The sequence below is a fragment of the Parasteatoda tepidariorum genome, chromosome 10 (assembly GCF_043381705.1).
Source record: "Parasteatoda tepidariorum isolate YZ-2023 chromosome 10, CAS_Ptep_4.0, whole genome shotgun sequence".
Classification (NCBI taxonomy): domain Eukaryota; kingdom Metazoa; phylum Arthropoda; class Arachnida; order Araneae; family Theridiidae; genus Parasteatoda; species Parasteatoda tepidariorum.
The window spans coordinates 78,285,094-78,306,803 of NC_092213.1; the positions used below are offsets into that span (position 1 = coordinate 78,285,094).

The window sequence follows — 21,710 nt, forward strand, 5'->3', positions numbered from 1 at the left end:
TCGGTGATCGGCACTGATTTTGTTCGGGGTTTCACCGGTGACCGGCGAAACCCAGATTATTAGAAATACACAATTCGATTAAAATTTTAATGCTTTTAATTTTTTTTATTTTCTTATCGATACTAAAATGGTTTGAAGAAATTAATGCAATATAAAACACACAAAAATCGTTTTATTTATATACACAGAGATGCCAACTTGCTCCGGACAGCGAATAAATATTTTCAAGTGATAGTTTATTAATTGTGATTCTTGGTTTAATAAATTTAATTTAGTAAATTTTTATCTGCACTATTTCTAAACAATTCCTAGGTTTATATAATTTACCACTTTTATCAGATATGGCATGCTAAACCTTTTAAAAAAACTAGCAAAATCTGTCTAATATTTGCAAATTTAGTTTGTAGTTATTTACCGTTTGGCCAGACGGGCAAGTCATGTAAAATTAGAGTAGCATTCAACGTGTTAAAAATAAAAACAAAACTAAGATTAAAAATAATCTGAAGCTCTCGCTGCCGTGCAAGACGGTTTCTGCTCCCGAGTATATATCTCCAAGACAAAGATTTTTGAATTTAAGAACTGGCACCAATGGAAAATAGAAACTAAATGTCCAAAAATACAACATACTCATCATAAGAGAAAAAACAGTGCGTGGAGTCCCTCCGCGCTGAAGAAGTGAAACTTCGTAACGTGGAAATGAAAATAGGAAGGGGTAGAGATTGATTTTTAGTGAAATCATATTGTTTCTTTAAGACAAATTTTATTAACAATGCTTACAATTCACAATTGATCGCATCTTTTAACTATAATTTTCGAGTGGAGAAATATCCAGATCTATAACATTTACAATGGGATTATGATAACTAAAGTAAGATACGAAATGTTTAAGTTCTATTTTTTCAATATTTCTTGCAAAAACTGCATCAGTGGTAGTTCCCCCTTTGGTTGTGGATCATTCCCACCATTTATCATTTCCAATCCAAATTTATCTTTAAGGAAGGTTTATAATGTTTCAGCTTCACGTAACGAGAAATTCACATTAAAATCTCCTGCAAGGATCACAGGCCGCTCGTTGACATGGTAGCGTTGAACGTTTAACGCAACCTTGTTGGAAGTCGCATTAGAAGTTTCACTTCAAAAAAATAAGGAGAAGTCAAAAATCAACAACTCTCTAACTCTCCTCAATGATCGAGTATAGTCTCAAAAGTGACTTATATTGGTGTGGTTACTAAACTCAAATGTCATTTGGAAAAACCTCGTAAAAAACACCCTAGACAAATCAACAGCTGCAATAAATTAAACTTCAAGCTCTTATCTCCTCTAAATCAAAATTAGATATCTAACTAAAACGACTATACTTTATGTTCGTTTTAGACCAACTCTGACGTATGCTTGAAGAACATTTTTAATTAAGCTTCCTCAATTTATTTGAATGAAAAATAACTCCTATAAATGTAAAATGATCTGAGCTTGAAAAACATTTTTAAATAAAAGCTTTTAATATTTATTTTAATGCAAAATAACTTCTATAAATAAAAATGATTTTAGTTTGAAATTTACTTTAATACAAATTAAGTTTAAGAGGAATTAATTAACGACTATGTCAACCTTCATCCATCAAAAGGCACCTCAAATAAGAAAATATTTAGCTATGTCTTATATACTAGTAATTTGGTATTTAATATTTGTAGTGGTAGTTACGCTACAAAGTTTGATTAATGTAATTTGAGATTGGACAACAATTTTAATTAAAAGCTTCCACTGTTTATTTTAGTGAAAAATAACTTCCATAAATGTAAAATGGTTTGAGCTTAAAAAACATCTTTAATTAAAAAGGTTTTCACCATTTAATTTGATGCAAAATAATTCAGATTAATGTGGAATGATTTGAGCTTTAAAATAAGAAAGATTAAATTTCACCGCGGTCGGAGAAAAGTATTTTCTTCTATCAACTTTAAGTAAAACGCTTTGCTTAAAAGTGAAAGGGATCTTGAAACTGTTAATCTTTTGTTTGAAAAGTTTTGTAACTTTTCTAAAAAAGCAAAAATCTAAGAGGATGTATCTAGTCCTCAGAGAATCTTATTTTTGCTTCTTCTTTTTTTCCCTCGTAGTATTTCAAAGAAGAAGAAAAAACAGAACAAGGAGAAGAATACATTTATATTCTATTCGTGACGTCACGTGACCGTTTCTATGGATACCTTTGAGAGCATGTTTTTCCCGCGAGACTCGAATATGTTTTCCAAAACTGAATATGCACCCTCTTTCAACCGCAGACTTAGAATAACGTATGTATTTAGTCCCAATTGTATTATGTTTGAAAGATAAGCAAGCAAAGAGTAAATTGTACCATGAATTTAAATCCCTTGTAAACGCCAATTTTTGATTTTATCTACATAAAGAAAGGTAAGTGTAGTTATTGTTTTTAAAGAATAAGTGTTCTTATAGGGGTCGTAGTTCTGTTCTGATAAATAAGGGCAGTGCTTTCATTCCTTGTTTTAGCGTTATTTTTAAAGGACAGCTCGTTTTTTCATATAAAAAAAAGAAAGTGGTAGTACATGTTTTTCCTAACTAGACTATCATTTTCAGAGTCGAGATTATTTCGTTTATCACAATATATTGACAATCTAAATACTTATATTTGCATCAGAAATGAAGATTAATTGCCTTTTCTAAAGCTAAAAGTGATAAGTAAAATTAAAAGATATCCACTTCTATAAACAAATAAGAACTACCACTTATTTCATATGTATGGTTCACTCTTAGTGGCTGAGCATTAATGGGTTAAAATCGGTTCTGTCCATCACCTCCAACATCAGAAAGCCCCCCACACTGATTTTAATAAGTAGTCTGCGCAGACTATTTAAAAAATGAACCAGTTGTGCGCATTTACCCAAATTTTATCTTAAAAGTAATTGAGAGAAATTTATCATACATATTTGAGAATTGAATCTGTAGTGGTTAACAAGTAAATAAGACAAACCAATCACGTGCATAAATTAAACAAATTTTTAGACATATATTTACAACCACTTTCTTATTTTTACTAGATTTTCTATTAAATGGCTCTTTCGTTAATTGATTCCTTTTCATAGTGGTCAGATCGGACTGCTCATAAGAAACCGTGTGGAGCCTTTCAGTTATAGGAGGCGTTGGTCACTCGCGTGCAAAGGGTAAGAACTGAAAAGAGGAAATAAATGTTTAATATGTTTTTAAAAATCTAAATGTGTTTTCAATATAAATTAAAGTTTCTATCATAAAAAGTATAGTTTGTAAAAAAAATATTCTTCACTTTTTACAAGTAAAAAATATTGAATGATCAAAAACTTCATTGTTAAATTTGTATGAAAATCGTATTTAATTCGCCTTAAAATGATTTTACTTGAGAGTATTGATTTTACAATTTAAGAAAAAAACAACAGTTTTTAGAGTTTTAGTGTCCTCTGGTGTCGTAGACGTCGAATGAAGTCCTCTATCGCTAAGTGTTGTGGGCTGTTGTCCTCGGCACGCTATTGAAATGGGGTAGTGGGGTTGTAATGGGGTAGTAAAAGGTAACCTTTATAACTAGTAATTGATATCAAATATAAGTATGTAAAATTGAATGAAACTAAAATGAAGACCAGAATTTAAGTAAAATAAGTCAAAATGGAAAAGCGCTATAAGCAACTAAAGCCAAAACTGTCTCATATAAACAATTTAAAAAAAAATTTAAGCTAATGTTAAAGATACGCATGTTAGCACTAACAGTACTTCATCTGGGGACACACTGACAACAGAAATTCTCCACCAAGTTAGCATGTCAGAGTGTCCCCTGATGAAGTACTGTCTGTGCTAACAAGAGTATCGTTAATATTTGTTTGGGTTTTATTTAAATTCTCACACTAGAATTTGATAGTAATTATTATTATTTGCTCATTTTAGTTTCTAATTTTTTTAGTCCATTGTGGGGGCCGATATATCATAATGATACCACTTATTTTTAGCTATAATACTAAACACTAAAAATGTAATAGTTTTATTTCTCTAACTACTCGTCTTTTAATCAACCACTTTAAAGGACCTTTCTTTCCCAGACCCTCTTAGCGTGGAGGTAGAGGGTTCGAATCCCATGGTAATTTTGAATGCATCTTTGTGATGTCCCCCTCAGACTTGAGTTGTCTGTTCATCAATTTGACTTGGGCTTATATGAAACAATAAATAAATGCACTAATGTTTGTGAAATTTTCAACACCATGGAGGAATGGGGTACCTGCATGTAACGAAGGGTGGGTATCTCGATCCTGATTGGTTGCTGAAACGTGGCATTTGTTTACTTTATCAAATGTTCTTTCCATTCTATTTCGAGTAAGCTAAGCTTGTCAAGTATCAATTATCTTAAGTGACACATTCTAAATTCTTTCACAAAGATTCATTCTCGAAAATTTAAATTTTCTGACTATATATTTACACTGAGACTTAGCACAAAGACAGGAGGCATGTGGAACATAAACAAACTAATTATGCATCGAAGTTCCCAGGTATACTTAAACAAAAATATATCACGGTTACAATAAAATGCATAAACGAATAATAAGTCTAAACTAAGTAGACTAGAAGGAATTATATTTCAATTAATTCGATATGTGATGCGGCTTTGTATTTAATTAACTTATAGTTAATTAACATATAACTAACTTATGTATATAACTAATTTATGTAGAGAAACTTTGTTCAACTTTAATACGCCAATTTGCTGACTAAGATTAGCTAGAGCTGACGTCATAGAACCCTTGTTTGGGGATGGGAGGTCTTCTGGAGGTTTGCCAATTTGCTAAAAATTAATGAAATTTATTCCACATATACAAATTCATACTGATAGTGGTAAAATAAAGATGCGCAATCGCTTTGCAATTCTAATTAGTTGCGTCTCTTACGTCACTTTATATTTCATGTAAGTTGGGTTTAATTTGCATAATTCCTTCATGGTACAATTTTCACAAGCATGGGTGTAAATAAATAAACGACTTAGAAGTATGGAGATAAAGCGAATTTTCTCATATTCGATGTGTTCTAGTTTCAAACCACCATTTCATATCTTCCAACTTATGCTTTATCCAACAATGATTTTTTTCAAGTGACAATGGTTGAATTACAATTACATATAATTTTTTAAAATTAATTTTGTCAGAATTTAAACACACTATTATATGGCTGTCATGCTTATATATACATGACTAATATATTAATACATAGCGGTGTTTAAAATTAATTTAAATTAAATCAATAAATCTAGGTTGCGTCTGATGTCAACACATTGTTCGACGAAATTGTTTAGCTCCTAGTACTTTTTCTTTTAATGTAACTCTCTAATTCTTATTATTTTGATTTAATCATGTGGTGGCTCTCTTCTATTAGAGCACCAATTATGTTTGTTTCTTAAATAAATATTTGTAAAGTTTATATACTGAACAGAACTCTCTCTCTCTCTCTTATTAAAAATTATCGAGTTATCATGGATCATACAATAGATTAATTAAAAGAGAAAAGGAATAATTATTGCTACCACTTTAAATTAAATAAAAAATCTTAGACGAAAATCCTGTTTCTTTTAAAGTTAAGCTATCGCATCTAAATCAAACATTAACCTAGATGAAAAAAATTGTGAAAGAATGCTGAATATTCTAATGCCCTGATTCTTTATTGTATAATTAATTATGGTGGTAACCTGTCGTAAAAGCTAATTCTAGCTAGCAGACAAATTAGGAGGAAACCGGGCATACTAATAAGGAAAAGGTAATCTAAGACTTCATTATATACTTTTTTCGGAAGGAGTTAATGCTAAAAATGGCTCGCAAGTTTTTAACTGTACAGCAGGCATTGGATTACATGGAAACATTAGATTCTGATGAATTCTCAGGTGAGATTAATGTATTATTACGTTTTACCACCAGATCCAAGTAAGGTAACTGACGAAGCAGATTTTCAAGAAAATGATTTAGATGACGTTTTGCCAGTAGATGTCTGCAGAGAAATAGAGCTGAATGTGAAACACAATAAAACACGGAATGTTTCCGGGAAAAAAAAACATCTTTGAAAAAGAGGAGGTCTCTCCCTGAAAAGTATTTTTCGAGTGATGAAGATGATTTACCTACAATTGAGACAGGGCTGAAAGTCTATATATATCAATATGGAAAAGAGTAAAAACTGGTAACAAATAAATTTCATTTTTAGCTTTCTTTCGGGAATAATAAAATATCCATGACTATCAAAAATTTTTAGCGGATACAATTTATATATTGAATTGCTTCTGTTCCGAGAAAAACTAAATAATATTGAAATGTTTATTGTTAAGAATAGATTTACTCCTCCCGGAAATTATCTATTTTTGAAATAGTTCTATTACCAGTATTTTCTCTTTTCCGTCACGTTTTCAGGCCAGAATTGAAAATAAGCAAGTAAAACATAAAAAATTCGCAAAAATGATGAAATCAGTCTCAGTTATAACAAACGGCATTGGAACGCAAAAACAAAAGAAATCTAAGAGAAAATTCCACAATTGGGACAAAGCTGATAAATTGGATTCTATTCAATCAGAAAAAAACACCACTATTAGAAGAAATTAACCCTGAATTAGCAGGCAAAACTCCGTATGAACTGTCTAAAACGTATTTTGATTATTATATTTTGAATGTGATAAAAGAGATATTACGGTAAGCTAAGCAGAACAATAAATACTATGCATTTTCCTTATCTGAAAAGATGTTAGATGTTTTTTTAGGAATCTTATTGCTTAGCGGATACCATTCATTGCAGCAAGAGGATTTATACTGGAGTAATGCAGAAGATTGCAATCTGCCCTTTATACAAAATGTCGTGAGCAGGCAAAGATTTAGAGCCATAAAAAAGTACAATCATTTATGCAATAATGATCAAATTGATACCGCCGACAATTTGGCCAAAGTGAAATGCTTTATTGAGATGTTTTGTAAGAAATTGCAACAATTTAGGACATTTTCTGAATACTTAAGCGTTGATGAGGACATGATTCCTTACACAGGGAGACATTCTGCAAAGATGTACATGCGAGGAGAACCCATAAAATTTGGTTATAAATTGAGGGCTCTTACTTCTTCACAAAGCTATCCATATAGTTTGCAGGTTTATGTGGAAAAAGAAACAACAGCTGAATGCAATAGACCCCTCGGAACAAGAGTCGTCTTAGATTTGATAGAACGTGTAGAAAACTGCCGAAGACATAAAGTGTATGTTGACAATTTTTTTAACTCTCTGCCATTGCTTGAAGAAAAGGGAATTCCGTATAACTGGAACGGTGAGAGAACAGACTTAAAGATTGTCCTTTTGCAAGACAGTAAGAATTTAGTGAAAAAAGAAAGAGGAACATCTGTCTGCATTACAACAAAGAGTGTTAGTGTTGTAAAATGGATAGACAATAAAATTGTATGATTGGCATCACATTTTGAGGGAATGGAACCAATTGGACTAGTAAAACGCTGGTGCCAAAAGTCCAGGAAGGAGATTGATTTACTTCTCTGCCAGGAATAGTTGCCTCGTATAATCAGAACATGGGCGGTATTGATCTTCTTGACATATTTTTGAGTACTTACAGACCCAAAATAAAGGGTAAAAAGTGGTGGTGGCCCTTTTTCACCTACACTCTTGGCCCATATCCAAGAGGTCGTGGGTTCGATCCTCGCCGGCCGAAGACTCCCCGTGTAGTAAATGGTGACTGATGCACGTTAAATCTGTCGAGTCTCAAAGTCCTCCATGTTCCCACAACAAATCAATACCTCTGGGGGTACTGATCCAGGAGTTTCCTTGTCTTCTGGATTGGTTCAAAATTACAAGGCTACGGAGTTAAACGTAAGTAGTCGTAAACCCATAAAATTGGGTCGGCTGTTCAACGACGGTTATAAAATAAAATAAACACTCTTATCATGGCTGTGGTAGCAGCAAGGAGGGTTCATCGTGAGGTTAATGGACAGATGTTACAATCAACATTTCTTCGAGATGTAGTCATGGGTTTTATAAAATCCGAAGGACAAGAAACTGTGCCGAATGGACTTGGACTATTTGGGCAAGTAAATACCATTATACGTTCTGATGGAGTTAATCACTTCATTACACAGGCTGGTAAGCAGTCAAAATGTAAGTTGTGCAAAACGAACACTCGTTTGTGTTGTGAAAAATGTAAAGTAATGCTTCGCAAAAATTGTACAATTTTGTTTCATACAAAAATGTAAAACAGGCAAAGTTAAACAAGAATAATAAAACAGGTAAAAATATTTATGAACTATTTTGCTTCGTTCAAGCATGTTTATTTCATATGTAACTTTATTGATCCCATTAAAACAGATTTTGCGATTTTTATCAAAATACTATATGCAAGTAATGAAACTAAACATTTAACTTGTAGCGTAGTGTGTAAGTGAAGTCCTATTAAACACCAAGTCTCCCATTTTGGGACCCCATTATATCCTTTGACCAAATAAAGTTTTTTTAAAAAAAATGTAAAGCTCATATGATTAGAAATGTTTATTACACCTTAAAACAAACGAAAATTCCAATTTTTCCTGAATGGTTTATATAGCGGCGTTTAATGGGTTAAACGGAGCAACTCAGTTAATCCAGATTAGCTAGGTTAATCTCTCGCGGTAACATCCTGGATGTACTTGGTGGCAATATACCTGGTATCAGAAAACCCCAAACACAGCAGCGGGCATTGGAGATTATCACAGCATCTAAAGGTAGATTACTTTTCATTTCAGATTGAAAAAAAAGCTATAACATTGCTGGAAGAAGAAGCAGCAAAATCATTTCTAGATGATTAAAATTTTGAACCCAATCCAGAAGACAAGGAATCTCCTGTATCAAGTATTGGGAGAAATTTGCTTCCGTAGCGGACACCAGACATATGTATTTTATTTTATAACCGTCACTGAACAGCCGTCCCAATTTTTTGGGTTTACGACTACTTATGATCAACTCTGTAGCCTTGTAATATTAAATCGTATCCAGAAGACAAGGGAACTTCTGGATCATTGGGAGAAATTTACATCCGTGAAGGATTTTTTGATTAAATTAACCCACATTTGCGTTATATTGAGCAGAAAAACCACGAAAACTTTCCACGGTTAGCCTGATGGAACGGGGACTCTAATCCATGATCTGTCTACCACTGATTATATTTTACGTCAGCTCTGTGATCGGTGCAAGCCGGGTGCGGAATTCGAATCGACCAGCTATCGCTGGGATCGAACCTGGATCACCTCATTGGGAGGCGAGTGCACCAGGCATATATAGTATTTTAGGCGGCATATATAGTAAGCGGAGAGTTCGTGCTCGACTTCTTTACCACATAGTTGCATTTTGCAAATTAATTTAGGATGCCACCAGGTGGAAAATCCTTAAACGATTGCTAGTGTTCCAATTTGCTTTTAAAATATCACTACCACGCATACAGAGCAATGCTGCCGAAAGCACAGCTTCACAACGAACCAGCGATGCGGTGAGTTTGTTCCGATATTGAACTCGCATGTATTCCGATATTGAACTCACAAGTATTCCGATATTGAACTCGCATGTTATTGTAGAATCTTGTAGATAAACTAATTTGCCGATTTAATATTACATTAACAATTTAATAACTCTCATTTATAATTTCACAAAACATTAAAGTATCTCATCGAATTAAAGAAATTAAGAGATAGAGATTAAACCACCATTCCACAGAATTAAATATAAACGATATTGGATTACATGACAAAATCGCAATGATAGAGATGGTCACGCGATTTTTCGTTTAACAAAATAACGACTAAGTTATCATTTGGTAAACCAAAGGAAAAAGTAAACTGCATTCGGTGTTGTGTCACATTTAGTTTATATACCTTGCATAGTTTGGTATTTTTAGAAACATCAATAACAGCCCTACTGAATTATTTCCTTGCCTCCTTAATGAAAGCTTTATTCATTGATTTTATCAACAACAGTTTCTTTATTTCGCAATTTCAAGAATAATTTATACTTTTATCCATGCATAAAGTTTTTTTTAATACGATGAAAGAGGTCATAAAAATAGCGAACTGTTTACTTGCAGCAATAAGCACACAATTACTTAAGTTATTTGATCCTCTTGGTTTTTGTTTGTTTCAACGACATTAGAATACAACAAAATCACAATATTGAAGCTTTAGTGTTATTTTATTTTATCTGTTTGCGAAAGTTAAACTGTATAGAAAAAGGGTACTTTGAATTGATTGTTATAATGATGTATCAATAGATTCGCTTTGGAACTATTTTTCAAAGTACTTTGAGATTCTGATCAATAATATACTACTTTAATATTTAACAAGATTCATTATAAACCTACGTACACACAGTATTATCTGTTATTTTAGCTTGTTTCGCGTGTAATTTTGTTATTTAATTTTTTACTATTGACTTCTACTCATACTTTAACTATTATAATTTTATTACCGTTTTCTTTTACAATTTATTTCTTTTAAAATTATGATTTATTTATTTTTGTTTATCAATTTTTTTACTCGTATTTTACTGGCTTTTATTTTATATGATAACCGTCATTGAACAGATGACCCAATTTTAGATTCACGACTACTAATGTTCAACTCCGTAGCCATGTAATTTTGAACCAATCCAAAGGACAGGAAAACTAATGTATCAGTACCCCAGAGGTATGATTTGTTATAGGAACATGGAGGACTTTGAGACTCGACAGATTTCACGTGCATCAGTCACCATTTACTACACGGGGGAGTCTTCGAACAGCGGGGATCGAGTCCACGAGTTCCTGAAAATGGGCCCAGTGCTCTGCCAACCAGGCCTATCCCGGCTCTATGAAATCGTTTAGAAGGATTAATAAAATCATTATAGTGTAAATAAATTTGCTTTAGTTTTAGTAGAAATTTCCTAATGCATAAGTAAATAATGAATCTTGTTAAATATTAAAGTAAAGTAGCATTAGAATCTTAAAATACTTTGAAAAATAGTTTCAAAGCGATTTTATTAATTGTAACATCAATTCAAAGTATTCAGTCATCAGTTTACTCCTTTTCTATACAATTTAACTTTCGCAAACAGATGAAATCGAATAACACTAAAGCTTTAATATTGTGATGCTGTTGTTTTGTAATGTTGTTGAAATACAAAAACTAAGAGGATCAATTGACTTAAGTAATTGTGTGCTTATTAGCAATATCATTATCAAAATTTATCTGGGAGCCTGTGGTCTTTTACGGGTCTTTTCCCGTTCATCTTGAAGTTTTAACTTTAAGGTGGTATTTTCTAATAACTGGGACCAGCAAAATTGGATTCTCACACAGATATATCTCCTTTATAAAATAATATGTTGTGGTCATTATAAATAAATCAAAATAACAATGTTTGTTCCATTATCCTTATCACTTTTTAAAGTTTGTAAGACCCATGGGGATCTTGTTTTAACAAATTTCGTTCTTTTAATTTCCTTTACGCGCATTAACAAAATCTAATATATATAATTCTCTGACGTGGCTCCCAAATTTTGGCTGTATTCTTTTCCGCCGGTGGCAATGTTTACTTTGTTTTGTTTACGTAACTATTTCTCTTACACGGCGAATCGACCCATGATTGTCGCTAAAAATGTCACATGCCAAATCTAGATGAGGTGGCTCAACATATAGCGGTTTTAAAAACGGAAACTGAAAAAACCAGAGAGCATCAGCTGCGGCAATCTCATACTATTAAGCTAGGCAGAAGTGAGTAGTCTTTGTCGATAGATCTCTATTTTAGTATTTTGTCGAAAGCGCTTTTTTTCACGAATTTATATATTACGAATTTATTTGACGATTTTTGATTTATATCACGAATTATACTATAGCACATTTCTAATAGGTTTAACGAATTACATGTCATTTATTTGAATTCAAATTTATTTTAATGACTTAGTATTTACTAAAAAGATGTAATTTTTTTTTAAAAAAAAGTTGTTATATGGATTTGAATGATTGTTTTGAATTTTTAGAATTTTGTGCATTTGCAATGTACCTAAGTAAGTAGAGAGCGAAGCGAGCTTGGGTTGCGAAGCAAACTATTTAAGATTGCGTAGCAATTTTCGGGGGTTGCCGAGCGTTAGCGGGCAGGGGGCGCAGCCCACTAGTTGTTTGTAATTCTGATATCGTATTTTTTGTATTTGATGTTTTCAGATTATGATCCAATTGTAAATTGTTTGCTGTTTCGAATTTTTTTTCGTTTCTTCGAAGCTTACGAAATATGACACATTTTTTGGTCACTTTCTCCTCGGTCTTCGAGTTCCTTCTAGTGCATAGTCATTTCATTAATTTCGGTTTCATCAATTTTATAACTAGAGCGCTGTTGGAAATTTCTATTGTGGTCGATCTTCAATTTGTCATATCTTTAGTACTCTTAAAAGTTTTTCAACTTGAGGCAAATCCACATAGCTTATAACCTTTCTTCCGTGTGCGGATCTCTTTAAAACTTTTGCTCTAAGAATAGCAATTTATTTCTATAATAAAAAAATCCTTAAATTTACACTCGCAAATGTTAAATAAAGCATCTCTAGCATGCTCAATAAAATCATTCATTTTCTTAAGTAGTTTTACGAGATTTTGGAAGTTTCTTAATGTGTTCCATTTCGTAAAATAACTTTTAAGAAGCTTTAAGATCTGCTGTTTAGAAGAAAAAAAATAATTGTTGCATATTCTTTCCATATATATATTATCTTGTGGCATTAAATGCCATTAGTTACATATAAAAAATATTACCCTTTCCTCGAAAACTGTACTTCTTGAGTAAAGCTTTTAAAGAATAAGAAGAAATTGCGGGGTTTTTACAAAATCATGGAATAGCTTCTATACTAACTCTATGTAAACATTCTTTCTTTTAACAGTAAATGTTGTGGAAGATTTTACATACATAACTGTTGGCATAATTTGAGAAAGCTTACTAACTTCTTTTTATTTTCAATAGCAGCCATTTTGAAATTATTCGTTAGAATTGCAATATTCATATAAGAATGCTTTTCAGTTACGGTGGTATAGCAGAGGTGCCAACTGCTCCGGACACGCCAAAATAATTAAAAAATGGTAAATAACTACAAAATAAATTTTGCTAACATTTGGCTATTTTTGCTCGCTTTTTAAAAGGCATAGCTTAACATAACTACTATAAAGTGGTGAATTATATAAGCTTATGAACTATTTAGAAATAGTGGTGGATAAAAATCTACTAAGTTGAATTTATTAAACCAAGAATCACAATTGATAAACTACCACTTTAAAATATTTATTTGCTGTCCGGAGCAAGTTGGCATCTCTGGTATAGAAGAAAGAAAGTAGCCTTTATATTAACTTTTTAGTCGATGCAGATTTTGCTAGGGTAAAAAGGACAACATTTCTTCTGATCTTTTAAGTTGTGCCAACAATTTTGCCATGCAAAATCTTAAACATTTGCTGTTAAACAAAAGATTATTTACGTGATGTTAGTATATAATTTCGTTCAACCCTTGTGTTCATGGGTGAAAGCGAGACGGAATAGAGGAAAAACTGGTAGCAAAACCATTTCTTTAACTAGTTTTCGGAAGAAGTAAATCTATTCGCTTCTTTTAACTATTCAACAGTATCTACTTTATCTAAGGTACCGATTTAAACATAAATTTCAGAGTACCTAGAACCTGTAAGATAGCTTCTGAAAGCTTTATCATTGTTGGAAATTTCATTTATTATTTGGCATACAGCTCTAAAAATACAGACCACCTTGATTAACTTTTGATCTAATGATCGGATCTTCACGTTCTCGAACATAATGATTCGAAATTTGGAAGAAGTAGTATTTTTAAAATTCGATTTCTCATGAAATGTTTGACCGATTTCGCTAAAATTTTGTATCTTGCCATTTAAAATTGCATTCTTTAAAATGATGCAAAAAGTTGTATACCTTACAATTCAAATTTTTTCAACCATTATTTAAAAAAATATAAAAAATAATATTTAATAAAAGTTATTTTTTTTCTTCATAGAATTATCTTTGGATAAATTAATTTTATATTTGTGTCACAAATTTTTTTCAATTCGCTTGAAAAGGTCTCGAGATATGGGGAAATAAGCAAAAGTAAAATTAAAAATAAAAAGTTCAAGCTTTGGACAGCTCTCCGGACCAAATTATTGGAACTATATTCCTCAGATTGCGGCTACCCCCTATATTTTTATGATCGTAAATCTGAATTCATCGAAAAAAAGTATGTTTACTCAGAGAGAGTTTATTTTTGTGTCTAATTTCGTAACTTAAAATATCGTCTGCACTACTTAATTAGCATATTTGAGATTACCCTCTCGAATTCTTAAGATTGAGTCCCTAGAACGTGAAGATCCGATCATCAGGTCAAAAGTTATTCAGGATGGTTCGTTTTTTACTTTACGCACTGTACATCCAGCAATCGTAGTAGCTATGAATTTAAATAGTTCAATATTTTTAGTTTCTAAAGTATGAGACAGTCTCAAGGATCAGATAAACACATTCTACAAGGATTTTGAAGAAAAAAAAATTCTTATAAAAGCGATGCGTCACTAGAAATTCGAAACCTACATGCAAATTCCATTTTATTTTTATTCGAATCTTTCCAGAGAAAATAATTTATCTTGGAGAAGATTCGAACTACGAAAGGAAGAATCTGGGAACAGGCGAAATCACTTTCCAAGACACCCCCCTTTTTCCTCCGATTCTTGTTAAAATATTACTTTAAAAGATCCTAGAAATCAAACATCTCGATTCCTACAACGTATTAAAATGAATTTCTTTTTTTTTTATCTCTCTTTACTTAAGTGACATCTCTTCGATGAAAATTGTTGGAGCATGACGATAATGGATATGAAAATCAATACTTTCAGAACTTATATTTCAAACCGATTCCTTATAGCTCGGTTATTTATTTAAGAGAATTTTTTTTTTCTCTCTCAGGAAATAATTGATTTGTTCTTTTCTCGACGAAACTACAGGGAAATGAAGGCACATCTACTTCATCATAGCTTAATACAAAAACAAAAGTAATTTATAATTTGTTCGATGAAAACTGAACTTCGCCTGCTTTAAGTCATATTTCAAAGAATTATTTCTACTTTTAGATTCTGACTTTAAAAATTCTGGGTAAAAGAGATCAGTTATTTTAAAAGTTTTCCAGTAGTTTTGATCTATTAATAACAGTTTCGAGTACAAAATGAGGATTTTGTCTTAGCTGAGACACGACATTCTAAAGAAAATCTAAGTATTTTATGGAACTAAAATTAAAAACAATTAACTAAACGATTTTACTAAAATTATAAAAGAAAATGGCAATATCAATCTAGCGATTAGGCTTTTTACCGTAGAATGACGCTGATACGATTTCGGTAAAAGTGATACCAATATGTGGTGCTCTAAAAAAATTTAAAAAAACGTTGAATTTTTGATGTGATATAGGCTTAGAGTTAAAATTTTGAGTATCTCTTTGTGATAATAGTCACCACTCAATAATATATCGTTTGTCTAAGCATAAATGGTTTACCACTTTTTTTTCATAAAGTTTTCCCAGTATAACACATCTCTCAATAAATCTCCGATCTGACAGCATGGAGCACAACCACTGTTAGTCAAAAAAAGAAACTGGAGATTACTCAAAATAAATTCCTCAGATATATCACAGGAGCCCCCAGATCCATGAGAATGAAAGATCTAAGACGAGAGTTAAAAATCAACAAAATAGATGAGCACATAGCTGAACTATGTGCAAGTTTCTTCAGAGATGCACTCTCTTGTCATACGTGCAATTACTTTAAAAATTTTGATTTTGAGCTCATCAAAGACAACATAAAATATAGCCCGGCAACCGCCTTTTTCCTATCCGACGGAGTTTTGTCCCGTAAATTTTGTAAATAGCTGTAAATACTTGTAAATAATTTTGCGCATTTATTATGTATTTCCCCTTTTCCCTGGGGCTATGTGGNTTTATTTAGAAGCGACGGGTTAGTTTCAAAGGAGGACGGGTACATAGTTGGACAAGCCGTCCTCGGGGACGGGTAAAATTTCTGCGTTTTTTCGAGCCCTGAGTGATACCAATTTGTGGTGCTCTAAAAAAATTAAAAAAAACGTTGAATTTTTGATATGATATAGGCTTAGAGTTAAAATTTTGGGTACCTCTTTGTGATAATAGTCACCACTCAATAATATATCGTTTGTCTAAGCATAAATGGTTTACCACTTTTTTTCATAAAGTTTTCCCAGTATAAAACATCACTAAATAAATCTCCGATCTGACACATAAATGGCATCACTGTAATCGGAATCATATGGATAATAAATAGTAGCAACTGTCAAATGATAATTGTCAAAATTTCATGACATCCTGATTATCAGTTTAGAGGTTACAAGCGGTTTAAGTGACCCTAGATTAGTAATTTTTAAAACAATGAATAAAAAAGAGTTTCGTGCTTTGATTAAGCATTGTGTTTTGAAGGGGTAAAATATTGTTGAAGCAAGACATTGGCTTGATAATTGTTATTTTATTTTACTTTATTTTAAAACCTTCGCTGAACAGACGACCCAATTTTCTGGATTTACGACTACTAATGTTCAACTCCGTAGCCTTGTAATTTTGAACCCAATCCAGAAGACAAGGGAACTCCTAATACAAAAGTATTTGTAGAAATATTGCCTTCGTGTAGGATTTTTTGATGGAACTGACCCGCATTTGCGTTATATGGAGAAGAAAACCTCCCACGGTTAGCCTGACGATGAGAGGACTCTCACCCATGATCCGTCTACCACTGAGGATATTTTACGTCAGCACTGTGGTCGGTGCAAGTCGGATGCGGAATTCGTGTCAATCAGCCATCTCTCCGCTGTGAGAAAAATTACCTATAAATAAGAGCAACTCACATTTGGAGCTATCAGTTTGCTTGCTTTTTATGACGTTTACAAATGTAAATAAAAATGGCGCTGACGTAGATGAAGAGAATGATCGGATGAAATTTTGAGTAAATACAATAAATCAATTAAGTTAATACATAAAATTAAATGGGTATCAATTCTAGAGCATTTACGATTTACTTCCCACCTTTTTTTACGTTGAGATAATAGCATCCCATAAAAAAATAATAATAATAGCCAAAAGCTAAGTAACAAAAAATGGTAATACTGTTATGAGCAACAGTTTGGGTAATTAAGCAACCCTACAGGCAACTCCGAACTATGAAATTGCCTTTAGAGTAGTGCTTACCTGCCAACTCTTCCGGATTTTCCGCAAGATTTTATTTTGATATTTAAAGTGGTAGTAAATATATACTATTTTTTTTTTATAAACTTAATTTTTAAATGATTTTGTTCACCACTATTCTTACAAAAATGAAGCACATATATTAATATGCATTACTATCATGGTTGTCAACTTAAGATTTTTCAAATGTAATGTATTTGTTTGCTTAAAATTGAAGTTTTAATTCCATTTTAATACCACTGGGAAAAATGATAATGGGATTAAAAGTTGGCAGGTATGGTAGTGGTAAAGTGCAGGTTACGTTTACGGTTGATCTTTTTTTTTCCCGTGTGGTATCCGTATAACAAGCACCGTATGAAGAAAGTAGTTTGACACTTATGCATAGACTAATCTAATTTATCATACTGTAAGTTACCTTTTTAGTTTTAAAATTATTGCAAAATGAAAATATTTATATATTTTTAAAAATATGGTGATCAAATAATGTCTTTTTTTTCCTTTAAGAAAACTTTCAAGAAATAAATAATTGAAGTGCTAGTCTTTACATTTTTGAAAAGAGTTCATGGAAACGTTGGTCCTTATTGGGTTCGCTTTTTAACGGACTTGCGTGATTCCTACCGCATTTTAACTACTTATCACCAGTAATCTTAATAAAATTTAAAAAAAAAAAAAAACGAAAAGAAAAACCCTCAAATAAAATATTAATCCACTAAGCGCCAATGTCACCACTTCTGAAACATTTTTGTTTTATCAATTATATAATTACTGGCAAAGCAATTAATTTATTCTTAGAATTTATCTCAGAGAAATATTGTTTTTTTTTTCAAATGCCCATCTGGGGAATAACCTTTCGTCAATAGTTATCTGAAGAGCAGATTTTGTTGGCCACTCTTTCTTCTTCTTCTTTAGCACGACAACCCCTTACAGGCCTTGGCTGCCTCAACCACGCGTAGCCTCCAACGCCTCCTATCCATGGCGACTTTTTCCAGTTGTTAATCTTTATTACTTTGAGATCTTTAGTAGTGTCATCCAGCCATCTAGTTGGAGGTCTTCCTCTGGCCCGAGATCCAGAAGGATTTTTAAAAGTGGCGATTCGTACTGCGTTGTTTTCTGGATCTCTCCAGATATGGCCAAGCCATCTTAGTCTATTGCTTCGGATGACCTGCACTATCTGTGACTGTCCATATTGTCTATATAATTTAATGGCCACTCTTTCAGGGGCACTATATTAGGTGGGCCAACGTTGCTCCCACCGTAAGGACAGATAGTACACAGATTGAACATCCATGACTTGCCCGAGATTCGAAATCAGAATCTTTCAAGGCCAGTTCTCTGATCCCTACACAGGCAGGTCGGTGAGAGAAATATCGTAATATCTTCTATTAGAATGACAGCCCTTTGTGTGCCAGAGCTTTCTCTAGAACATTCCGACATTCTGCTCCTTTCTTTGCGATTGTTCTCCATTAGTAATTCTTAGGATTTTGAAATCCTCTGCCAGACAGTTAAGCCGTCTGATCTTAGGCTTACCTCTAACCCTAGTTCCCATTGGTTTGTCATTGATGATCTTAAATGTCAAGGAAGAAGTGTTTATTCGACAGATGTCACCCACTAGCTTTAGGCGGCTTATTTTGATGGGATTGTTGGTATCTGCTTCCTTGAATAGCCTATATAGTTCTAAATGATGTCGTTGTCTCTATAAGCCATCCATATTTATAGAAGAGAAAATCTTTCTCAAGGCTTTTCTCTCAAAAACAGCAAGCACATCTGCTTGTGATTTAGTTAAAGACCATATGTTTCGGATCCATAAGTTAAGACAGAACTAATGATTGCTTTATGTAGCATTATTTTTGTTCGTCTTTTAATTTGTTTTGAGTGTTGTAATCTATTTGTTTGCCGAAACAAGCGGAAAATAATGTTTTTATATTGATGAAATAGGCGGAAAATAATGTTTTTACATTGATGAAATAGGCGGAAAATAATGTTTTTACATTTGATGTAAAAAGTATTTTTTTGAAAAATAGTAATTTATCTAAAATAAGAGGAAGCTTTTAATTTTAGTGTTGGCTACCACTTTTTTCAAGAAAATTTTTAATAGACATGATGAAAACAGGATATAATGATTCATCGCTCCTCAGCGTATTGTATGTGATCAACTTTTCCAAAAATGTAATAAATCTGTAATAGATTAAAATTTTAGTAAAAGTTAGAGCAAACTATAGCTACAACTTCAGTTTAAAAACAAATTTACAACAAACGATTGTAGTACTCATTACATTTATACTGAATCATTTATGTTAGTGGTAATAAATAGTTTCTTAGAAAAACGATTTAGAATTTGCTACCACTGTTTGTATGCATCACAGAAATTTTAAAAACGTATTTTTACGTGACCCATTTGCAATGTGTTAATGTAATGTAAATAACGAATTTCTTTTTTGTTTTCTACAAGATAAATTCTAAAAATTGAGAAACTGCGTTACCAGTTCTTATATTTTTAAAAAACAAAAGGACATGCTATCAAATCGGGAACATTTCTACCTGAACGATTAATATACGCGTTTAGCTTTGAACTATTCTTTTAATCCGAAATTATACCACTATTATTTAAAACTCAAGTAGTAACCATTGCTAGTAAATATAAAATAAAACTAAGCCTAAATGTTATACCACCTTTTTCATGCAAGTACTTTTACGTCAATACTTCGCAACCGTAATCCAAAATGGGTTAATAGCCTTCCCATGGGTTTTAAAAACTTTTAATAGTAAAATAGTTCTTTTTTTTTCAAGATACAGCTTTAACGTTTAGAGCCCTGGTAGGATAAATTTCGTTCCAAATTCGATAAAAGTTGTTTTCCACCGTAACGCATGTAGAAAAAACAAAAGTCTTAATTAAATAGAAAGAGACTAACTACATCATTACTTGGAGGGAAGAAAATAACTCTTCTTTCAAACAAAGCAGATGTCTTCATAAAAGTGTTTTCTAATTTTATTTCTTCTCTTCTTTACTTAAAGGTTTCTAATTTACGGCAAATGCTCCTTTAATTGAAGATCCCGTGCTGTAGTGTCAATGCAAAGCTAAGCTCAACACCTCAAATGGGATAGATTTTAAAAGATGGAATAGAAGTTCTTTGAGGGTAAATATTATTTTGTTTGTTTTAATTCGTTTAAGTTCTCTATTTTTTTATGGAATAAGAAAGCTTTTTAAAATGATAAGAGATCAATTATAAGGAGAGTGCGAATTTGACTCTTTGCCGCCATCAACAGTCACAATTTTAAAATTAAAAATATTATATATTAATAATTAGTTACCACATCAATTTTAAGAATTTTAAAAATTTATTAAAAATACTGCATCATGCATTTTAAGAGGATTGATCCATTACAAATTTATATCTTTTCGTGGTACTATCTCAATGTAAAATTTCTTGATGAATTGGTAAAAAGCTGATACGGCCTCAGGAGAAAAAATTTGTTATGCATTAACCCTTTCGAAGGCCGTGGAAGTATACTTACCACCACTTTTAATTTAGATTTCCATTTGTTAATAACTTCAGCTTTCTTGAAGTGCGTTTAATTAGAATTGGTAACACTTTGTTAGTTTAAAAAAACGTATGAAAGTTATAAAATACATAATTCCTTTTGAAGATTGTAGCATTTATAAAATTTGTTTTTATAAGTAAAGAAAAATAAAAGTCAATAAGTTCCTAATAGGTCGTGTTAAATATATTTACCACCAAAAAAATGGCATTTTAAAAGATTTAGCGATTTAAATGATTTAGTACCCAGGTGCCCTGTTCAAATTTCAAGCCAAGAATCAATGTGAACGGTATCGCCCGCCAAACGATGTGCAAAGTGTGGAGGTAGCAGGTTCGAATCCCGCTGTTTACCTTAGATGTATCTTGAACCTGTCCTGCTATTTGACAAAGGTTTCTAATCCTAAATTGAGCACACAAGCCTGCTAATGTATGTAATTCCGATATACCAATGCATTTATGTGGCAGTACTTATTAAAAGTGGGTGTAATTATCCTTATTATACAGGTTTTACTATTTAATTCGCTATTAATTTCTTAAAATTTAGCACAAAGCGGAGCAGTTGGCATATCTGCAATATCACTTTAACCACACCTGCCAACTTTTACACATTTGGCGTAAAATTTTATTTTTATATTTAAAGTGGTAGTAAATATATAATTTTTTTTCTTTTATAAACTTAATTTTTAAATGATTTTGATCACCACTATACTTAAAAAAATTAAGCATATATATTGATATGTGTTGCTATCATGGTTGTCAGCTTAAGCTTTTTCAAATACAACGTATTTTCTGGCTTAAAATTACAATTTTCATTCCATTTTAATACCACTGGAAAAATTCATAATGGAAGGGATTAAAAGTTGACAGGAATGCTTTAACCCTTTCGCGCCGACTGTCACAAATGCGTGCCAGCA

The 21,710-nt window shown here is 32.1% G+C and overlaps 2 protein-coding genes across 2 annotated transcripts in view; both read left to right on the plus strand.

Annotated features, from left to right (window-relative positions):
• Positions 1-2,243: 2,243 nt before the first annotated feature.
• LOC107442942 (uncharacterized) overlaps positions 2,244-21,710 on the plus strand; it is a 103,553-nt gene continuing 84,086 nt past the window's right edge. Inside the window, exons 1-2 of the mRNA XM_021144629.3 lie at positions 2,244-2,403; positions 20,273-20,394. The gene's annotated coding sequence lies outside the window, so the exon portion shown is untranslated. The remainder of the gene's footprint in view (positions 2,404-20,272; positions 20,395-21,710) is intronic.
• On the plus strand, positions 5,821-7,440 carry LOC110282043 (piggyBac transposable element-derived protein 3-like). Its single transcript, XM_021144627.2, has 2 exons — positions 5,821-5,893; positions 6,755-7,440. Exons 1-2 carry the CDS (start codon positions 5,821-5,823, stop codon positions 7,438-7,440), a joined length of 759 nt encoding a protein of 252 aa, XP_021000286.2.

Bases quoted from the DNA above. Each gene is read 5' to 3' on its own strand.
- LOC110282043 (XM_021144627.2), top strand. From the start codon at position 5,821: ATGGCTCGCAAGTTTTTAACTGTACAGCAGGCATTGGATTACATGGAA. The intron at 5,894-6,754 runs GTGAGATTAATG...ATGTTTTTTTAG, and splicing joins AGATTCTGATGAATTCTCAG to GAATCTTATTGCTTAGCGGA.